Source organism: Lynx canadensis, chromosome X (genome assembly GCF_007474595.2).
Source record: "Lynx canadensis isolate LIC74 chromosome X, mLynCan4.pri.v2, whole genome shotgun sequence".
Classification (NCBI taxonomy): Eukaryota; Metazoa; Chordata; class Mammalia; order Carnivora; family Felidae; genus Lynx; species Lynx canadensis.
In genome coordinates, this window is record NC_044321.2 from 53,164,241 (window position 1) to 53,184,494 (window position 20,254).

Genomic DNA, 20,254 nt, shown 5'->3' on the forward strand with positions numbered 1-20,254 from the left:
CAGGTTCAGATTATTGGGTTCCCTTTCTTGATATCTGTGTTTCCTAAGTTTACTCACTTATAAAACAGGGATAGAAAATACTCCTAACTTCCTAGGATCATGTGTAAATAAATTATACAATGTGTTCATGAAGTGAGGCACATAGAAGACCCTGAAAAAATAGTTATCTTTAAACTTAGCAGAAGACCATAGGGGAGGGGGAGGGGGAAAAAGTTACAGAGAGGGAAGGAGGCAAGCCATAAGAGACTCTTAAATACCGAGAACTGAGGGTTGACGGGGCGTGGGGGAGAGGTGAAAGTGGGTGATAGGCATTGAGGAGGGCATCTGTTAGGATAAGCACTGGGTGTTGTATGGAAACCAATCTGACAATAAATTATATTTAATATTAAAAATAAATGAGTAAAAACTTAAAAAATTAAAAAAAATAGTTATCTTCATTTTTGTTAGTTACCTCAGGCATAGAGCTAATGACATCTCTGTCCTCTTTCAGATTGGAATGGGGAAGACATGGTCTGACAGCTCCTGAGCTCAAAGCCAGGAACTGCTAGTGATGGGAAAGATGGGGTCTACCTTTAGAAACTGTACCAAGGGAACAGATCCAGGAGGCACTACCAAACTGTGCAGACGCCTACAAGAATCCATGTCAGCAGTTGGTTCACCACATGACAAGATATTTTGGGTTCCAGGCCTCTAGATCTGGGAGAAGATGGGCCCATACCTTCTATCCTGTGCCCTTGGTGGAGGTGGGGCATGGGAGTTGACAGTGTGTGTGCATATCTCCTTAATACTGACTGTGCAAGCCCTGCAGAAATGATTGCTGGACAATGTCATCTTGTACTTTGGGTTGATTTTCTAGTCTCACCTGTTATTTTACCCTGAGTTCTCTGTGTTCCTCTTACACCACCAACCCTACCATTTTCTCCTCCTGTATCCTAGTTGTTGATCCAAATGTTTGATCCACCCTTGCATTGACTTACTGAGTTGCACTATGATTGGAGTTTCCAAGACTTATTTTTCTAATTATAACTGAAAGTCAGTTCCAGAAGTCAGTTCCAGATCTTTTTCTATAGGATCCAGAAACATATGAACAACGGGTTTTGTTCTATTTATCCATTTAAATTGAGCAATCAAATTCTCTCTTTTATTTTTTACTTATTATTATTGCTATTTTAAAGGGATTAAACATAAAGTAGCTTATGGTTCTCCCCAGTACAACTGCCTATGCTAGGCCTCAAAGTTATAACCTTTTCAATTACTTATATTTCTGCCAATATAAATGCCAGGGAAAATAAAACAAAATAAACATCAGGACGCCCAAAAACCTCTATCTAAATTGTGTGTGTGCAGGCACAGGGGGAGGTTGGCTCTTCAGATTTGAGTTTGAGATTATTGTTGTTTTAAATAATGCTATTTCTATCATTCTTTCTGATGTCTGCCTCTTAGTATGGCTCCTATTTTACAGAGTATAGAGTCAGGGACATTCTGTTAGTTCTTTGATAATATTGGGGATTTCAGCCCTTTAGCTTCTTAATTTCCCCTTCGGTAAAGATGAAAATCAATATTAGTGTTACAGTGTATGTTCAACTATGGGTGTAAACATTTGACAATATCTGAGGCTGTTATAGCATTCAGTAGGAAATGCTGTAACACGAGAAAATTCCCATTTATTAAATCCAGAGTGGGCCTGAGGAGAAAGCAAGATATGAAACTTTGGATTTAGTAGGGATTTGGAATGATGAATCATTCATTCATTCATTCAATTCATTCAACCAGTGTTTAAACTGAGCACTTGTCCTTACGGAGTTTAGATTCTGTAACCAGGGAGAATGAGCATACTTATTTTCTTAGCTTAGTCAACTCTTCTAACAGGGTAGTTGAGTTGTGTGTTTGGCCGTTGATAATAAATCCAAGTTTCCTTTCCTTCCCAATAGCCCGGAAGCTGAAGAAACTTGGTAATCTGAAACTACAGGAGGAAGGGGAGGCTTCCAATGCCACCAGCCCCACTGAGGAGCCAACCCAGAAGCTGACAGTGTCACACATTGAAGGCTATGAGTGTCAGCCCATCTTTCTGAATGTCCTGGAAGCCATTGAGCCAGGCGTGGTATGTGCTGGACACGACAACAACCAGCCCGACTCCTTTGCAGCCTTGCTGTCTAGCCTTAATGAATTGGGCGAAAGACAACTTGTACATGTGGTCAAGTGGGCCAAGGCCTTGCCTGGTAAGGAAATGGAAACTAGGGGCATGGGATAAGGTAGATCATATTTAGTGAATTGCTCCTATGGGCCAGCGCCATGTCTGATCCTTCCCTGCCAATTAACTCATGCAGTCCTCACTATAACCCTATGGAGGGAAGTGAATGGTATAATTTCCATTTTAAAAATAAGGAAAATTAATGAATCAAGAAGAGCAGCATTATGGAATATTCCATATTCCTGACATCAGCATACAGCAATCACGTTTGCATGTTCAACCCACATATATAGTCAGCGAATGTCCCCATAATCACAGACCATGTGGACACCATAACCTTATATACCTTAAGATATTCTTCTACATGTGCACATACAGGCTCACCTGCAAAGATAGTTTTGAGCCTGACTGATACTCTGTCATCAATATTACCTTTAGGAACTCTTCTAATATAATATGGTAGAAAGAAGGGATTGAGAGTCAGAACACTTAGGTTCTAGTTCTAGGTTCAGAACAGTTAGGTTCTACTAACTCATTGTGTGACCCCTTCCCTTTCTGGGTCTCAATTTCTTCATCTATATTGTGAGAGGAGTAGTTTGGACTAAATTGATGGTTTTCAAATTTTGCTTCAAGGAACTCTTAGTGCTCTTTAAACTGCCTTAGGAATTATAGTGGGAGGAAATATTAGGTGATAGTGAAAGAAATACAAAATGTCTGTCTACCTTCTGCTTGGTTACCTCCAATGGTGGGGAACTCACTTTATACCTAGGCCATCTGAGGTTTGAACTGGTCTGTTTATTAGAATATTAGAGCTTGAAGAAACCTCAGAGTTCCTCTATCCAAGGATAAACTTTCCTTTAGCAGCCAAACTGTTTATTTGTTAAAAACATTGTATACAGATCCAAGTAGAGCTGGTTGATTTAAAGCCAGTGCCTCTCACTCACTACCGTGAAATAAGCCTCAGGTCAATCTTACAGAATCTTAGGGCTCCAAGGAACATAGTTTGGAAACCAATGAAGAATAAATACTTTGATGGTTGTCTTCATCCCAAAATTCTATAACTCAAAGATTCGTTTGAAATATGGACAACCTAAACTTGTTATGGAGTCAAAGATTAACATGTGTTCTAAGAATAACTGCCATTCATATGGAAATTTATGGTGAACAGAACAGCTTCATTTGTATTACCTGATTTGATCTTCATAACAATCCTATAAAGTAGGGATTCTTTTTTCTTTTTTATACATAAAAGCATTAAGGCTCTAAGAAGTGGCATGCTTGGCCTACAGCTACATGCTCAGAAAGTAGTAGGACCAGAACTTGAGCCCAGGTCCCTTCCTAATTCCAAATCTTCTCCTCATCCCACTCTACCCATAGTCTATGTAGTGCCCCTATAGTTCTGAAGCCCTGGGATTTATAGTGAGGGGTCAAAGCCTTATCCAAGCCCACTTGGATGCCCACTTCAAAGCCGCCTTTGAAGACCTTGCATGTTGGCTATCGAACCTCTATTTTTAACTCACAAGGCCCAGTCATACACCTTCCCTGCTTGAGAAGCTGAGGTCGACTAGCCAATACGATCACTGGGAAGAAGACCCAAGGACTCTGGTTTTGTATGCACTGTGCCAAAACAGAGTTCACAAAAGAAGGAAAAAATACAAAAATGAATAAAATAGAAAATTTCTTTAATTCTTATTACTTATTCAGCTGGATGTCTTAATATCACATGTGTAACAGAGAATCATTTTAGTCTTTCCTAGCTCTTGCCAACCACCTAAATTACCCTATTATATAGGAGAGAGAAACTTTTCATAGATGTGATTCCACTTAATCCTCAGAGCAGTCCTGTTAATCATAGAAGCTACTATTTCCATTTCAAATGACAAGGCTCAAAGAGGTTAACTAACTTATTCCATTTTGTTACTTAACAAATTAGAACCAGAATTTGGGTTCACATTCCCTGATTTCTAATTTGATGGTGTTTACAATAAACTAGTGCAAATCATTATGGCAGAATTTGTATGATTCGGAGTCATTGGCTTTCCTCAGCCCAACCCCCAGAATCAGAAGCCCTCCCTTTAACATTAACAAGTCTGCAAGTCAGTATCAGTTCACCATAGCTCATCCAAGGAAATGATCTCTGACCCTGGGTTTTTTAAAATAGTAGTTCCAAAAGAATCCAATTACCACATTTATAAGAACTGTTATTATCTATATGATTGATAATTACCTACTAGTTCTAGTTATTTGCTCATTCAACAGATTGCATTACTGTCCTGTGCGAGCCACCATGCTAGGCATCTACTTGAATAAATTTTCTTCTTTTAAGTTTTCTGTGATGGTGATCATATAAGTAAATTGCCTAGTATAGTACCTGGACTTTAATAAATAATAACTATCATTTGAGAGGTGGTGCGTAGATGGTTTTCGGTACATTTGTGATCAGATGCTTCTGATTTGGAATCTTCACTATATACTAGTTGTGTGACCCTGAGCTAATCACATGTCGACATGTGCTTTTGTTTTTTCATTTGTAGAGATAGTAGAACAATCACTAACTTGCAAATTGTTAGCAACATTCAGATTAAGTATAAAGAGGACCTAGTACAGTAGCTGAAACCATAGTAGATGCTGTGTAAATGATAGGTCATTATTATGAGGCTTGAATACTAAAGACACTGCTTTAACTAAAATCAATTTAAGCTGCCACCAGCCTTGCTTAGAAGCTCCTGCATGGGTCCCAGGGATGAATTATCTTATTTGAAGACCTTAGTTATTGAATGCGTTAGCACACCAAAGATTTCCTAGCTGGCTTTTCTTTGGACATGTTCTCCCAGAGTAGATGCGGGACTATAGGTTTCCACTACAGATTGCTAAGAAATTATAGTTGACTAAATTTTATCAAGAAAACAGAATCTCAGTGAAACTACTTCTGCTCCCTAACCTGTTTGGTATGTTTCAAAACTTGAGAATAACTCCTCTTCATTTATCCAGAATAGCCTAATACAATACCAAATAGGTGTTAAGTGAAGGTGTACTGAAGGAAACCTATAGGCTGGAGCTACTGTTTCCTCAAGTCACCCCTTACTTAATAATCATGCTATCTGAGCAGACAACTTCAAAGCCTAAGCATTAGAAAACAGAGTTAGGTATTGCAATTATATTAGACCTGTAGGAAAATTAGCCTGCTATGCTGCTTATGTATACACAGTAATTAGGATTGAGTTCTAAGCAGGTCTCACTAGGACCACTAGTATTATTAGTTAGTTAGTATTACAGTCAAACTAAGCTTTCCCTTTTTTCTCCTCTTTGTTAGCTCTCTGGAATTTCAAGGAGTGAAAAAAGCATCAGTATTGACAGCTTCCTTAGTACTTGTACAGTTTAATCCTCATTTTCCCTACACATCCTCTTATTCACACACTCAGCAGCCAAGTCTTTGCTTGCTTCCACTCCAGAGGCTCAGGTTTCAAGCTCCTGGGCCCTTTCCCCAAGTTATGTTCCATGCTCGATCCCTGCTTTTTGTGTCCTACTAGGAAGAGTCAGTATCAAGAGTTCTGTGCTACAGAATGACTTCTGTCAAGAAACACTCTGGGGTCTCAGGTTTCAGCTAGTCTGTCAGCATATCACTACAGTGAAGATAGGATGCTAAGGCCTGGGAGCTAAGATTGCAGTCAACCAATTGAACTGCAATGGTGGTGATATGAGGACTCTAGAATCCCTGATGTCTGGTAGGGTTGGAACAGAGAAGAGAGAAGAAAGAGAAGAAAGAGAAGAGAAGAGAAGAGAAGAGAAGAGAGAAGAGAAGAAAGAGAGGAGAGGAGAGGAGAGGAGAGGAGAGGAGAGGAGAGGAGAGGAGAGAAAAAGGGAAATGGGGTTTTGGGGCAGACAAGGACCAACTAAGCAGAACGACATGTCTACATAGTGTACACTTCAGACCTCGGTCTATGGCTACCAAAAGCTCATGAACTTGGTAGTTCTTGAGTTGTGCCCTTCAGCAGTAGAGTGGAAAAGGCCCTGAAGAGAATTAGAACACCTAGGTTTTAGTCCCAATTCAGCCACACATAGACTATATGACCTTGGGTAAGTCCATTAACTTCTCTAGCCCTCAAATTCTTTGTTAGAAAAATGAGTGTCATATTTTCTTCTCTCTAGGGTTATTGTGAGAGTTAAATGAGGTCATCAATGGGAAACTTAGAAACTTTATCTAAATTAATGGAAGCATTCCTAATGAGGTATAGCAAAACAAAATTTCTGATAATTCTGGATATTTGGGGGAAAAGAGAATTGAGATACTGGTAGAAGACAAGCTCTGAAGTGATTCTCTAAGCATCTAACTGTCTGGAAACCTCCAGAAGAATATAGCTACATCTGATCTATCTGTGTGGTATTGTGGAAGTAGCATCTAGGAGCTTCTGCTCTCTGAGACTAAGGTAGATAATTTGGAGATCATTGGATTCCCATTTTATAAAATGAAAAAAATGGGAATCCTTAGTCCTCTTAATTACTATTAAATTAAATAATAAATGTTAAATGAATATTTCAAAAATGTGTACTCAACTATCTGAACTGTGCTATGTACTAAGGAGAAAACATGAAATAGGGATGGTTCTTGTTTTCAGGAATCTACAAGTCTTGTGGAGGAGATAGATGTGTACTTAAGTAAATTCCAATACTGTGTAATAAGTGTTGTAATTGGGTGGGGCTACACAAAGCTCAGTAAGAAGGTGAAACAAGAATCATTGTCTGCTTAGATGAATTGGAAAAGGTTTCACAGAGGAAGTAGATTTTCAGTGAAAATTTTAAAGATGAGTAGGTATTTATCATATGGAAAGCCTAGGGAGGGAGGAATACATTCTAGACAAAGGCAACTGACTATGCAGAGATAGCAGAGATACGGAGGCATGAGAAAGTATGATGTGTTCAGCAAACTAAGTTTTTCAGAATAATTAGAAGCTAAATTATGAAAAGATAAGTGGCAAGAAGTTAGTCTAAGGAGGCAGGTCATAAAGAACTTATTTGTGTATAATAATGGTAGTAGGGCAGAAATGGTAGAGTAGGGAACTAGCAAAGTCAGATTACTTGTTGAGTACAAAATAATGGACAGGAAGTGAGTCCTAAAGAGGATCAGAGAAAAGATAAAGAGCCTGAAGGTGGCATAGAGAAGGCAGTGGCTGTCAAATGCATTCCAACATATGCTGATATGTAATAATATTCATTTCCCAGGATTGTTAGAAGGGAAAAATAAGTATATATCTGGAAAAGATCTTTGTAAATTGAAAAATGCTGTTCATATAGGAGAAATGATTATTACACTGCATCTTCAGAAAGGCATAGTAATCAAGAGCACAGGCTTTGGAGTCAGACTGCTTGGCTTTGAAATGTAGTCTGCCAGTCACTAGCCTTACAATCTTGGACAAGTTTCTTAACCTTTCTGTGATTCACTTTTACTAATTCACAAGATGGGGCTACTCATAGAACCTAATTTATTGTACTGTTTTGAAGAATAAATGAGCTAATATAAGTAATATACTTATAAAAGAGTTCACTCATTATAAGCAGTGTTAGATTATTATTCTCTGCCAACTGACAGTACCATATTTTGCCTCCATTATCATCTCATTTGAGTAGCCTAGTGAGGTAGAGAGAGCAAGGACTATTATCCCCACCATATAGTTTATTCTCCCCCTGTTCCTCAGTATTGATGGTCCCTGGGACTCCTCAGGAGCTGCTAGAGTTTCAGCAATTCTCAGCCCAGCAGATGGCTGGGACTTCACTCAGCCCATCATTGCCCAGTCTGACCACTGCCTCTGCCCCATCTTCAGGCTTCCGCAACTTGCACGTGGATGACCAGATGGCAGTCATTCAGTACTCCTGGATGGGGCTTATGGTGTTTGCCATGGGCTGGCGGTCCTTCACCAATGTCAACTCCAGGATGCTCTACTTTGCCCCTGACCTGGTTTTCAATGAGTAAGTGCTCATGGGCCCAGAACTCACATAAATATAACATCCTGGCCAGATCTTTTGGTGGTGATGATGGTAATGGGGATAATGGTGGGGGTGGCCCATTTGTCCTATAGGTGAGGCAGTAGAGGCTCCAGCCAACCTGCCCAATCTGAGGTGGCTTTGCCTTGCTGAAAAGCCACCTAGTAGGAAGCAATGGGGGGGGGGGTGGGTGCTGGTGCTGAACCATTCCTTTCCTATCCAAAACCAAGTATCTTGGCCATGGTTATGACCTGCTTTGTAGATTATCTCAACCTCATGTCAAGGCCCCTCTCCTTTACTGTAAAACAACTAGGAAATGGACAAAGGACTCTAGCTGTGAAAGCTGAAGTTCCTGTGGTCCCTTTCCTACCACTGAGGGCCAGTCACCATTTGTTGAGCAACTCCTCTGTGCCAGAACTATACTACGCACTTTCAAAATCCTTCCCCATTAAGTCCTCATGATAACCTGATTTCCCCTTTTTACAGATAGTATTTTTTTTAATGGATGGGGAAAATTAGGCTCAACAAAATAAAGTGACTCACCGAAGGCATGTTGGTGGCAGAATTCAAAGTATGTCTGTATAACTCACAGCTCCTATACTGCCTCATGGTGGTAGATGACAAGGAGGAACAGTTCCACCTTTCTCTAGATATGCAACATTGGCTTAGCTACTTCCCTTCTCTTTAAAACAGGTTTAATTAATGCTTGCCCTGCCACTAGCTCTACTTATCTTTCATGAATTAGGCCAAGGGCTCAAATTTTGGAATTATACTTTTCTCAGCTAAAATCTCTGCTCTATAACATCCTGCATCACAGTCTTTGGGTAAGACGTAACTTCTCTGATCTTCAGTTTCCTTGTCTGTTAACAAAATATAACTTTCTTAAGTTGCTTGTTATGATGACTAAAATTGGATGTAAAATGCCTGTCCAATAATAGGCAAGAAATAAGAGAAATACCTTTTGGATACTCTTCCCCTAATTGTGATAATCTTCTCTATGTCTGCTGTTTGAAGTCCATTGATAACATTGTGCATGGAGCTGACAAAAAAAAAAAAGCCTTCCCAAGTACCTTGAGCTAGTTTCACCACAGAGAATCATTTTGGTCAGGGTAGAAGTTGACCTTCCTTCCTCTCCAGCCCTCTAACCCAGAAGAGCCTTAAAATAAAATGTACAGGCTACTGGTTCCTTCCAGTACAGCAAGGCCTTATGGGGCAAAATGAGTATCCCCAGCTGCCCTCTTCCAACCCAGCCAACCCTGGTAGCCAGAAGCTAAGAATAACCATTGGGCTTTTGGCACAATCTGTTTAGAGGTTTCCAGATCTCGAAAGAGTTACCTATGATGCCATCTTCAGGGGCAGGCCTTTAAAAGCTCTCTTCCTGTTTAACTCTAACCCCTACCCTCCTGCTGCCCTCTAGTGATTGAATTAATACCCTGGGCTCCTGCACCACCCACCTCATCTAGAGCCCTTAAACCTTTGCAAGGTGATAATTGTTGTTTTCTAAATCCTCATTTCCTTTTCTGCCTCTGTGTAAGTAATGTGGCACCCCTTCTCAGCTCACTGGCCCACTCCCATGTATTTTTTCAGAAGGCACCACAGGGGCAGAGTCCTAGGCCCATCAAGACCCAGGGCTCCTGAAACAACAGGGCCCCCATTCCCCATGTAGGAAGCCCTATGTTAGAGCTCTTAGAGTCTCTTTAAACATCTAAACCAATGTTTCTCAACAGGGATACTGTTGACATTTTCAGAGGAATAATTTTCGTTGTGTAGGATGTTCTTGCATGTTTGAATATGCTTATGTTTAACATCCCTCATATCTGCCTACCAAATACCAAAGAAGATGTCAGTAACAACCCAAATTTACCACATATACATCTAGCACCAAGCAGGGAGACAGTACCCTCCAGTTTAAAGCCACTAATTATTGCTAGCCTCTTCAAGATACTAATATGGAGAATGAAGTCCATAAAGAAAGACAGGAACTCTGAGCCAACCCATTTCCTGATCTCTCTGACACCAAAACCTGTCATAAGCCCTGCTTTCTTCCTTCTTCCTCTCCTTTTTGTGGAGAACACATGTTGTGAGGGTGATGGGCTTGAACCATAGCTGTGTGATCTTGAATAAATTACTTAACTTCTCTAAACCTTAGTCTTCTCATCTGTAGAATGGTGAATACTATGATAATGGCACCTTCTTACATGTCATTTATTGAACACTATTTGCCAAGCACTGTCCTCAGTGTTTTCCCATTTTCATCTCTTCTTTTCTTCACTGTTGTTTATTCTCCTCTACCTCTGCCCTCTTCCTGAATATTCCATTCCTGCCCCTTTTCTGCCTTCCACACTCTTCTCCCTTTCCTTCCCATTAACTCTTTCCCTACTCATTTTGTCCTTTATCCTTCTTGCCACCTTCCCCTCTGAATTCCTTCCCTTGCCTTTCCCCTTTTCTTCTCTCTTTTCCCCACATTTCTCTGTCCTTGGGGTTTGCAGCAGTGTTGCATCAATCCTCCACATTAGGACCATAATTTTAGTGGTAAAAAGACTGTAGTGTTATCGTCAACAGAGGCTTGGAAGTACAGTAGAGACTGGAGCAAGGTTAGGTCCCAGTGTCAACAGATCTCCTTAAAAAATTCTCTAGGGTGTGAAAGGCCTTGGAGCAACACTGCTTTGGTCAGTTTACTTGAAATACTATCTAAACATTTCCTCTTTGTAGCTGGTATCCATCCTGAAATGAATACACCATCTGCCCCCTTCCCTTTTTCTCTAGGCCAGCTCAGATCTCTCTGAGATAGGGTGTTGGGCTTTTACCTAAACAGTTCTAGGGCTGTTTATCCTGTGGACAAGGCTAGTGTCTTGGGGACCAAAATGTCAAACCACAGCCTTCAAGCCCAATCCAGGGTCTTTTTCCTCACTACTTAAGTGGGTGTTGGACTTCCATTTCCTTTCTTTACAAGATACAAAATCAGTTTCTCTCTCTCTCTCTCTCTCTCTCTCTCTCTCTCTCTCTGTCTCCCATACAGACACACACACACACACACACACACACACACACACACACACATGATTTCTGAAATGTTGAAAATCAGGAAGACCAACTAGCAGAAAGATGCTGTATCTTCTTAGAGGCTTGCCATGGCCAGTCATAAAACAGAGAGGTTGCCTGCCCCCCTGCCCCGAGAAACTGTTCAAGCCTTGGCCACTTCCCTATATAATTTATAAGTGATAATGTGATGATCTGTTGACAAGCCACTATAATAAAGGCAACTCACATGTGTTTATAACTCCCAAACTGTGATAAGGAATAACCATTATATGAGGGAATAGGCTCCCCTTCAGGGGACATTTAGATTGGACATTCAGAAACACTTCATTGCTGATTTAATAAGCATTGGAACTCATTGTGAAGGGATATGGGGAGTCTTTCCTGTTTTATTTTAAGTGATAAAATTTCTATAAAGGGAAATGTCATTTACACCAAGAGACAGGGGAATTGACAGGATAAACTACTATGGTCACTTGGGAATCCTGGTGTCCTTATGTTAGGAGTTGATTCCTAAAGCTTATCTCCTAGAAATTCTCCAAGTTGGGATGCCTGGGAGGCAAGTTCTGGCTCTGGCTGTAGCTGGAATATTAGAACTGTAGTCAGGGAGACCATGTGCTTGGCCCATTGTGTTCATTTGGTTGGGCTTTCCTGTCTCTGTCTCAGGAAACACGAGGGGCACAGGGACCTGGAAATTCCATGTGCTAACCCATATCCTGGGCAGGGAAGATGAGTAGTTATCAGGATGTCAGGATTTTGGAAGAAAAAAAGAACAAGCTTGTTCCTTATCACTAAAGCACCAGCAAGAGAAACAGTGAGCTCTTTTTAGAGAACCTGGGTTGGGGAGGGCAACCAAAGCTTATTGTTAAGCCCTCCCTTAGTCCCTTCCTTTCTCTGTATGTCTTCTCCCCAGGTACCGCATGCACAAGTCCCGGATGTACAGCCAGTGTGTACGAATGAGGCACCTCTCTCAAGAATTTGGATGGCTCCAAATCACCCCCCAGGAATTTTTGTGCATGAAGGCACTGCTGCTATTCAGCATTAGTAAGTGCCCGGAGAGACAAAAAATGCTCCTGGTGCCATAGGGACTAAGAAGGGAGCTTTTTCCACTAAAGATTTATCAGAGAGAAGCCAGCTCCTAGGCATTTTCCTTCTTTATTCATCCTCCCTCTTCCACTCTCCCTTAGCAAAGAAAGTCATCTTTGCTAGAACTCAACCTCTATTGGATCCCCACCTATCTCCAGTCTTTCTCTGGAACAAGGCTTTTGGAGCTGGCTGTAGCAGGTCTCTGAAATTTGCCAGAGCTTCTACAATAGAAACAGGCAAGAACCACCTAATATTTATTGCAGAGCAATAGTAGGAGATCTATGTAAGCAACTCAGATAGGATTTATTAGGCAGCCAAGTAATCTTTCTTTAATGTCTCTTCAGAATGCTGTCTTGGCACCTGTGAGAGGGAAAGGAGGCAAATTTTGATATTAAAAGCTATATATTTTAATTGTCTAAGTCAGGGCTGGACTGTGACAACATAAAAACCACAGGTCATAAGAAATGTGTAGATGAGAAGACCAGAAAAATGAAAGGCTTAGTAAATTGTATTTACTTGATACCTTTCAGATTGGGTCCAGCTAGCTTTTTCTCTGTGAACTTGCTGGCAGCCTGAAGGACCCAGGCATACAGACTTCAACTGACAGGAAACCAAGTAGATGGTTCCCTCCCTGTGCGGGTGGGGGTCAAGTTTGTTGTCAGAAAACTTGGTGCTTTGTCTAATGCTCCTTTGTGGGCATGCCTTCCCTCCCCATTCTGTTTTCATCCTACATCAGTTCCAGTGGATGGGCTGAAAAATCAAAAATTCTTTGATGAACTTCGAATGAATTACATCAAGGAACTTGATCGTATCATTGCTTGCAAGAGAAAAAATCCCACATCCTGCTCAAGGCGCTTCTACCAGCTCACCAAGCTCCTGGACTCTGTGCAACCTGTAAGCGAACAATGGAGGGTGTTTTGTCAGGGAGAAATAACTTGATAGAGCCAAGTGATAATATGCTCTTCTAGGATCTGGCACCACCTGTTAGGAGGTGCTTCCATTCTCCTCTGGCTTTGAGTTTAGTCCAGGAAGAAAATGCAATGGAGAGGAAAGGAACACGGGTCACAGTGCCCCTGGAAATTGTGAAAGAGGTGGAGGAGTTGAGAACAGAGCAGTTGGGACTCAGGGAAAGGGCTTAGAGAAGATAAGTTCTCTAGTCAGACAAAACAGGCCTGAATGTTTTTCCCCTCTTCCTTAAATCATGTTTGTGTGTTTGTGCGTGAGTGTGTGTGTGTGTGTGTGTGTGTGTGAGAGAGAGAGAGAGAGAGAGAGAGAGAGAGAGAGAGAGAGAGTGTGTGTGTGCATTCGAGTGCATGTGCTGAGGAAAAGGAACATGCAGTCCTGAGTTGGAGAGCTTGCAATGGTGTAGGAGATCTCTTGAAAGCCCTCAGTAACTCCATGGAGACCATTTAGTGTACATGTGTGTGAACACACACACACACACAAGGAGGGCCAAGGACAGTGAAGGAGGATGGGGTGAAGAGCCTGATACAAACCAACGCCTTGTCAATCCTGTTTTCTCCCTCTTATTGTTCCCCCTACAGATTGCACGAGAGCTGCATCAGTTCACTTTTGACCTGCTGATCAAGTCCCACATGGTAAGCGTGGACTTTCCAGAAATGATGGCAGAAATCATCTCCGTGCAAGTGCCCAAGATTCTTTCTGGGAAAGTCAAGCCCATCTATTTCCACACACAGTGAAGCTTTGGAGACCCCCATTTTCTCACCCTACCCTACTCCCCTTTTCACATATCTTTTGCCTGTTACAATTCTGCACTACTTCTTTGCAGTGCCTTGGGGAATTTCCTCTTTTGATGTACAATCTGTCATGAAGATGTTCCTGAGTTCTATTTGCTAAACTTTTTTCCCCCTCTTTTCCTCCTTTCTTTTTTTCCCTTCCTATCTGACCCTCCCATGGCTCTTTCAGACTCTGCTCCCTGCCATGGCTCTTATCTGTGTTTTGAATGGTGTTGTATTTCTTTAAATCTGTGATGATCCTCATGTGGCCCAGTGTAAAGTTGTGCTTGTTTATAGCACTGCACTGTGTGCCAGCCATGCAAACATTTACTCACTTAATGCCACGGGAAGTTTAGAGAGCTAAGAGTATCTGGGAAAACAAAAACAAAAACAAACAATGCTCCTAAAACCAAAAATCCTTGTAGGTTTTTTTCCCTCTTAAAAAATATAAAAACAAGCACAATTCCTCAAAAAGACCAACAGTGACTACAGTAAGGTGAAAATTGCAAGCGCATGGGGAGTCACTGATTTTGTTTTTTTCCAAACTCAGCCTCCCTGGGAAACTTTCTTTTCTGCCAATGGCTATTGCCATTAGAGGACAGAATGACCACAAAGATTAGTTAGAAGTGGGATGAGGGGAGGAGACAGATTTAAGAGATGATGGGAGGAAGAAGACAGATGGATCACCAGTACCTGCCCACAACCTTGGCCCCTGATGGCTAGACTGCGTTAACTGCAGTGCAATTCATGGTACTGAAAATGTGCTTCTTGTTTGAAAACGTGTCTGCATGTGAATACCTTCCCTACAACCAATACTTTTTCTCTCTCACTGTCTGCCTCCACCCTCGAATTGACTTTCAGTAAGCCTTTCTAAGAGCTTTGAACTGAATGTTCTCTTTAGCCAAAACTTTGTCACTTCCACTAAAGACTCAAACCAGTAAGAAAGAAGGGAGAGATCTGACCCTTTGGAAGACCCTATACAGATTGAGGTCTGCTTTCCCATTTATGCATCAGGGAAGAGGTTGGGGCTGGAGTCAGAGGAAAAGGAATTGATGGCTTGGTGGTTTTCCTGCTTAGGGCACTCTTTGCCCTTACCTTTAAAAGATCTGAATGTTTTCTGCCTGATGCCATGCAGCTGAAAGCTCCCTCTTACCCTCCCTTCAGTGTTTTGTGTGCCTAGACTTCACTAGACTGTGTTATAGCCATGGTGGTGATGTTTGTCCATTATTTGGGCATGTTCACAGACTCTCTGCTAAGAGCTCCTACCACCAAGAAGGCCAGCAAGCCAAGAGTCTTGACATCTGTCTCTAGACACCTGTAGACTCAAAAACTTCTTACCAAATGTCTTTCATCAACTATCCGATCTCTGGAGCCCTTAGACAAACTGGAAAGAAGGCATCAATGGGATTGGACAAGCTGGGCATCTTGCCCTTGTCCCTTAGAGATGATACCTTCCCACCAAGTGGAAAAATACCTACTTCTTCCTCCAGAGCAGCTAAAGGGGCTATGAAGGTCAGGGTTAAAGAGAAAACTCAATTACCAGAATGAGAAGAATGAAGGCACTAGAACCACAAACCCTGTAAATGCTCTCCTTGCCACCCAGCATATCCACCTACAGAAGTCATGGGAAGAAGAGAGAAGAAACTAAGAGGAGACTGACTACTAAATTAAAGTCTTCAGAGGCAAAATCTAAAGCCAGATGAGCACCATCTGGTCAGTTTACTCATCATCATCCTCTGCTGCTGATTCTGGGCTCTGATATCGGCCCTACTCACTCAGACTCCCCACCTTTGTTGCTGCCTCTCAGTCAGAGGAAGACTGAAACATTTATACTATAGAACCATCACTTCTGTTGGAAAGTTCTGGTTGGTGTGGCTCCAATGGGCTGCCATCCATGAACTCAGGGTGTGCTCCCGGGACACTGGTTTCATATAGTCCTTTGGCACACCTCTATTTTGTTGACTTTGTCCCCCAATCCTGAGTTCAGGAGGAATGTCCACCTACTTTCTCATCTTGGCAACTGCCTCCTCGCTTAGCTGTTAAAGTCATCTGTTAAACTCAAGAAATGAGGGGCATGTTACCAAGCTACCCATTTCAGTTGGTTCACTCTACTTGTTGAGAAGATAGTATCTGAGTGACATGTTATTATCTACATGGGTTTCCTCCTCTGATTTCTGTGTTGATATTAATAGCCAAATGAACTTGCAAAACAGCTTTTTTAAATAACAAGGGAAAGGGGAACCTAAGATGGGTGATATACCAGTCTAAGACTGCTGGACAAAATTAAAGCTGACAGGTTCTCTTTCTGAGGTGGGATAGACAAATTATGGTTTTCTTTGTTATGACATCATTTGGCTTGTATAGGCTCACAAGATTACTTCTAGCTGTTTTAAAGAAAAAAAATCCACTCTTTTCAGTTAAACTAGGTTATAGATTAATAGTTCCTTTACATCTGTTTTGAAATGATTTTCACCTTTTGTGGTACATGGATTTGATTATATCATTATAATACCTTTACTTGTAAATACTAGATGCTCTCCTTTTTATTTCTCTGACTACAAAATTTTTCATCTTTATGGATTTCCCAATTGTGACTCTTGTCTTTATGAATATGTATGTTTTGCATTTGTGAAAGCCAAAAATCAGTGAAACAGCAGTGTAATTAAAAGCAGCAACAACTGAATTACTCTGAATTTCTGAATGGCAAGACTAGGGAAAATGGCCTAAACAAGGCCTTAGGCCTAGTGTTTTTGCACTGAGGTTTCAGTGAGTGAAGGAGATTTTAGCTTAGCTTTGTTCTCCCACAGATAAAAGGGAGATTTTTTTTTTCTTTTGGCCATTGATGTTCCAGCCAGTGTAATTGACAAAAGTCTCATTTTGCATGTACTCTGCTATACAGACTTGATGTGGTTGGCACAGTCTGCTCACCCATGAAGGATGGGCCATCCAGATCCACTCACCTGGTAAGCTGAAAGATGAGAATAACTCACCAGACAAGTCATGGTAGCTGTCTCCAAAGAGGTTTGCAGTGCACAATGAGGATGGAGTGAGGAAGAGAAAAAGAACATCAGGGAGAAGGCCCCATCTGTGCTAGGTAGCAGACAGCTGCCAGGGTCACAAACTCTGTGGCCAAAGAGTCATGTGGCAGTTTCAGCTTTTGTTCATTGTGTAGTGATCCCAAGCCTGGCCTCTGAGTTGAAATGTGGGTTGAGTTCTTTGTTTCACAACTTTTCTGTGCCACAGACAGTATCATTGTTCTTGGAGACTTCATTATTTTTTTAATGAGAATGGAAGTTTTTGAAGGATTCTGTAACATATCTTTGAAAAAGAAATTCCATATCACATATATTTTTATATATGTTCACTGTAACTAAAAAAGAAGAAAAAAAAGCTTCACTCTGTCCTTTGGGTAGTTGCTGAGGTGATTCCAGGTTGAGAAATAACGTGCTGATGCTAGAGTCCCTCTCTGTCCATACTCTACTTCTAAATACATATATTCATATATATCAAGAAGTATTCTATTTGCACTTTAAGAGAAATAGTTTCATCATCCACATGATACACTACACAAATGACCTAACTTTGAGCTTCAAGTACTTTCTGTTTGTTTCATTAGCCACAGCACAGATATGGCCTTGCCCTCTTTTCTCCCTTGATATTTGGCAGGGTTCAAAAGCCCAAGCCACTCCCTTTTACCCCTTTCCAGCCCTGTGCCAGGGTTGTACTTCATGAGACTCTCTCAAGACATCCCTGTAATTATCCCTGCATGGCCCTGGGAAAACAAGAAACTGACTACTAATCATCTTGTGCCATTTTCCCAGGTGAGTGGGCACTGGGCCAAAGGAGTGACCTTTGTGCTCAACCCCTGTAAAGGGTCATGGGAACCAGGAATGCTAAAGCACAGGCTCAAATCCCAAACTTAAAGTCAATAAGCCATTTAGCATGTTCATTTTCTTATAAAAGGAAGTTTCTACCCCTGCTGCCTTTTATAGGCAGGTCTGTTTCTTACCAATAATCTCTTTGAAAACCTTTGAAAGTAGTTTTTTAAAAAATACAAAGAAATGAAAGCATCACATTATGTAACCAAAGATTACACTGTATCTGCTAAGAGACCAAAATTTTAAGAGCAGGGAGGGAGCAAGCATTAGTGCCTCTTTGGAAAACTATCCAAAGACAGACTAAAGGACTTTTGTTGTTGACTGACCTATATAAGAGTTTTGTGGGTTTCCCCCAACAATATACATGTTTATAAAAGTGAAAATAATTTCAAAAAATAAAAAGGATTATAAGTCCTTCACTAAGTGATTTTATAAGCAGAACTAGCTTTCTTTTTCTCTAGTAGTTGTTGAGCAAATTCTTAAAGCTCCATTATTGCATGGATGGAAATGGAGCTGTCTTGGCCACTGTGTTTGCTAGTGCCCATGTTATCTGAAGATGTGAAGCCCTTGCTGAGAAGGGGAGCATTTAAAGGACTAGATTTTGCACTAAAGGGACAGCAGGCAGAATTCCTCATTTCTGCTCACTTTGGACAGCACAAAAAGTTCTCCTGGGTTTACGGCAGAAGGTTGAAATATATTGTAAATGAGTATTTGTATCCATGTTTCAGATTGAATTGTATATGTATAGATATAATGTGTTCTGATAGCTTTATCTTTCTCTGCACCTTTATATTTGGTTCCAGGTCATAATTGATACCATGTACTTATGAGAGAGGCCACAGTTACATTTTGGAAGCTCTCCTCAGAATGGAAAAGATACCTGGGTTAATCACATAACTAAGAGATCTCTGCCTCTACTGGGGCCTTACCCATAGGCCTAACAAAGAAGCAGAGGGGGAAAAGGATAGGGTACATGATGTATTGCACTTTACTAGCCCAAGACAGATGAATGTGTAAAGGGTGGTGAAGACTCATTGGAATCAACTGGGATTTACCACAAGGGAGGCCCAGACTTGGGGCCAAAGGCCCACCCAAATGATTAACCAGTGGCCTCCTAATAGGACTTGAGCTTTGGAAGGAGGGGCATTCTTTGTTCTTCACCATCCTTGAGAGAAAAAGGCAGTTTCCTGCACTTGGGAACCTGGAGCAAGCGCTCCATATTTCACACAATTCACTCACCTATGATTGAGGTGCTCTTGCTACTGGGTGTCTGTGTGCTCTAATTTTGGTTTTGGGTATGTTCTGTAAAGATTTTGACAATGAAAATGTGTTTTTATCTGTTAAAAAATTGTCAGTGTACTAGAAGTTGTATATCTGTAAATGCAGGTTCATCTCTGCCCATGGGTAGGGATGTTTTCCTTCAGTTAAGAAATTGACACTGGGGTCTGCTGCCCAGAGCCTCCCAACCTTCAACCATTTCTAGGAGAAGGCAGAAAAATCCACTTTAGTCACTCTTTCTCTTCAGATTATTAGGCTGAGGTAACAAACCATTTTGACTGTTTCTTCCCCGAGAAATGAGTGTTAAGTATTTAGATTTAGCATGTAGACTTTTAAAAGGAAAAACAGCCTTTGATGCAGTTTTGATTCATCCCCATTTGATTTGACCAGAAAGTAGGTAATGTGCATTGATTGCTAAGCAACCCCAATTCAATATAGCAGGGGTACTGATCCTGTTTCTTATCTCACTTGTCTCTTAGCCTTTTATAGAATTAAATGAGAGGCTATGGATTGAGTAGCCCTTGTAGCCCAAAACAGTCCCCATATCCCCATTAACAGCCACACTAATTAATGGCCAGATTCCACTGGCCACTGAAAATTGAAACATACACATACCCCAAAGGAAAGAAAATCCTAAAATGTTGCTGCTTCTCTGGTGGTGCCCTCCCTGGCTGATGCTTTACATTTTGGGACTCTGTTTCCTGCACCACAGTCAGGCTAGGCCGGCAGTCTTTCCCAACCTTAGCCCTTGGTGCTAACTGTCCTGCAGTGAAGTGCCTGTGGGATTGTCCTATCCCATAAGCTACTCAGGTGCTGAGAGTAGCCACCACTGGGATAACCCAAGCTAAAAAAAAGAGTCCCCTAACCACTCAGTGACATCTTTCTGCTTTTCCCTAGACTGGAACATTGATTAGGGAGTGCCTCAGACATGACATTCTTGTGCTGTCCTTGAGATTAATTTGGCAGCAGGAGGGAGCACACAATGTAACCAAATGTAAGAATTAATTTTCAATGTTGAGGGGAAAAGTAAAGAAAAGAAGAAAGAACACATCATATAAAGATTTTTT

The 20,254-nt window shown here is 41.2% G+C and overlaps 1 protein-coding gene across 1 annotated transcript in view; it reads left to right on the forward strand.

Annotated features, from left to right (window-relative positions):
- The window catches only part of AR (androgen receptor), a 184,303-nt gene extending 165,260 nt beyond the window's left edge, over positions 1-19,043 (forward strand). Inside the window, exons 4-8 of the mRNA XM_030305521.1 lie at positions 1,932-2,219; positions 8,011-8,155; positions 12,123-12,253; positions 13,032-13,189; positions 13,840-19,043. Of these exons, the coding sequence (XP_030161381.1) occupies positions 1,932-2,219; positions 8,011-8,155; positions 12,123-12,253; positions 13,032-13,189; positions 13,840-13,995 (878 nt within the window). The 3' untranslated portion in view covers positions 13,996-19,043. The remainder of the gene's footprint in view (positions 1-1,931; positions 2,220-8,010; positions 8,156-12,122; positions 12,254-13,031; positions 13,190-13,839) is intronic.
- The last annotated feature ends 1,211 nt before the right edge of the window (positions 19,044-20,254 follow it).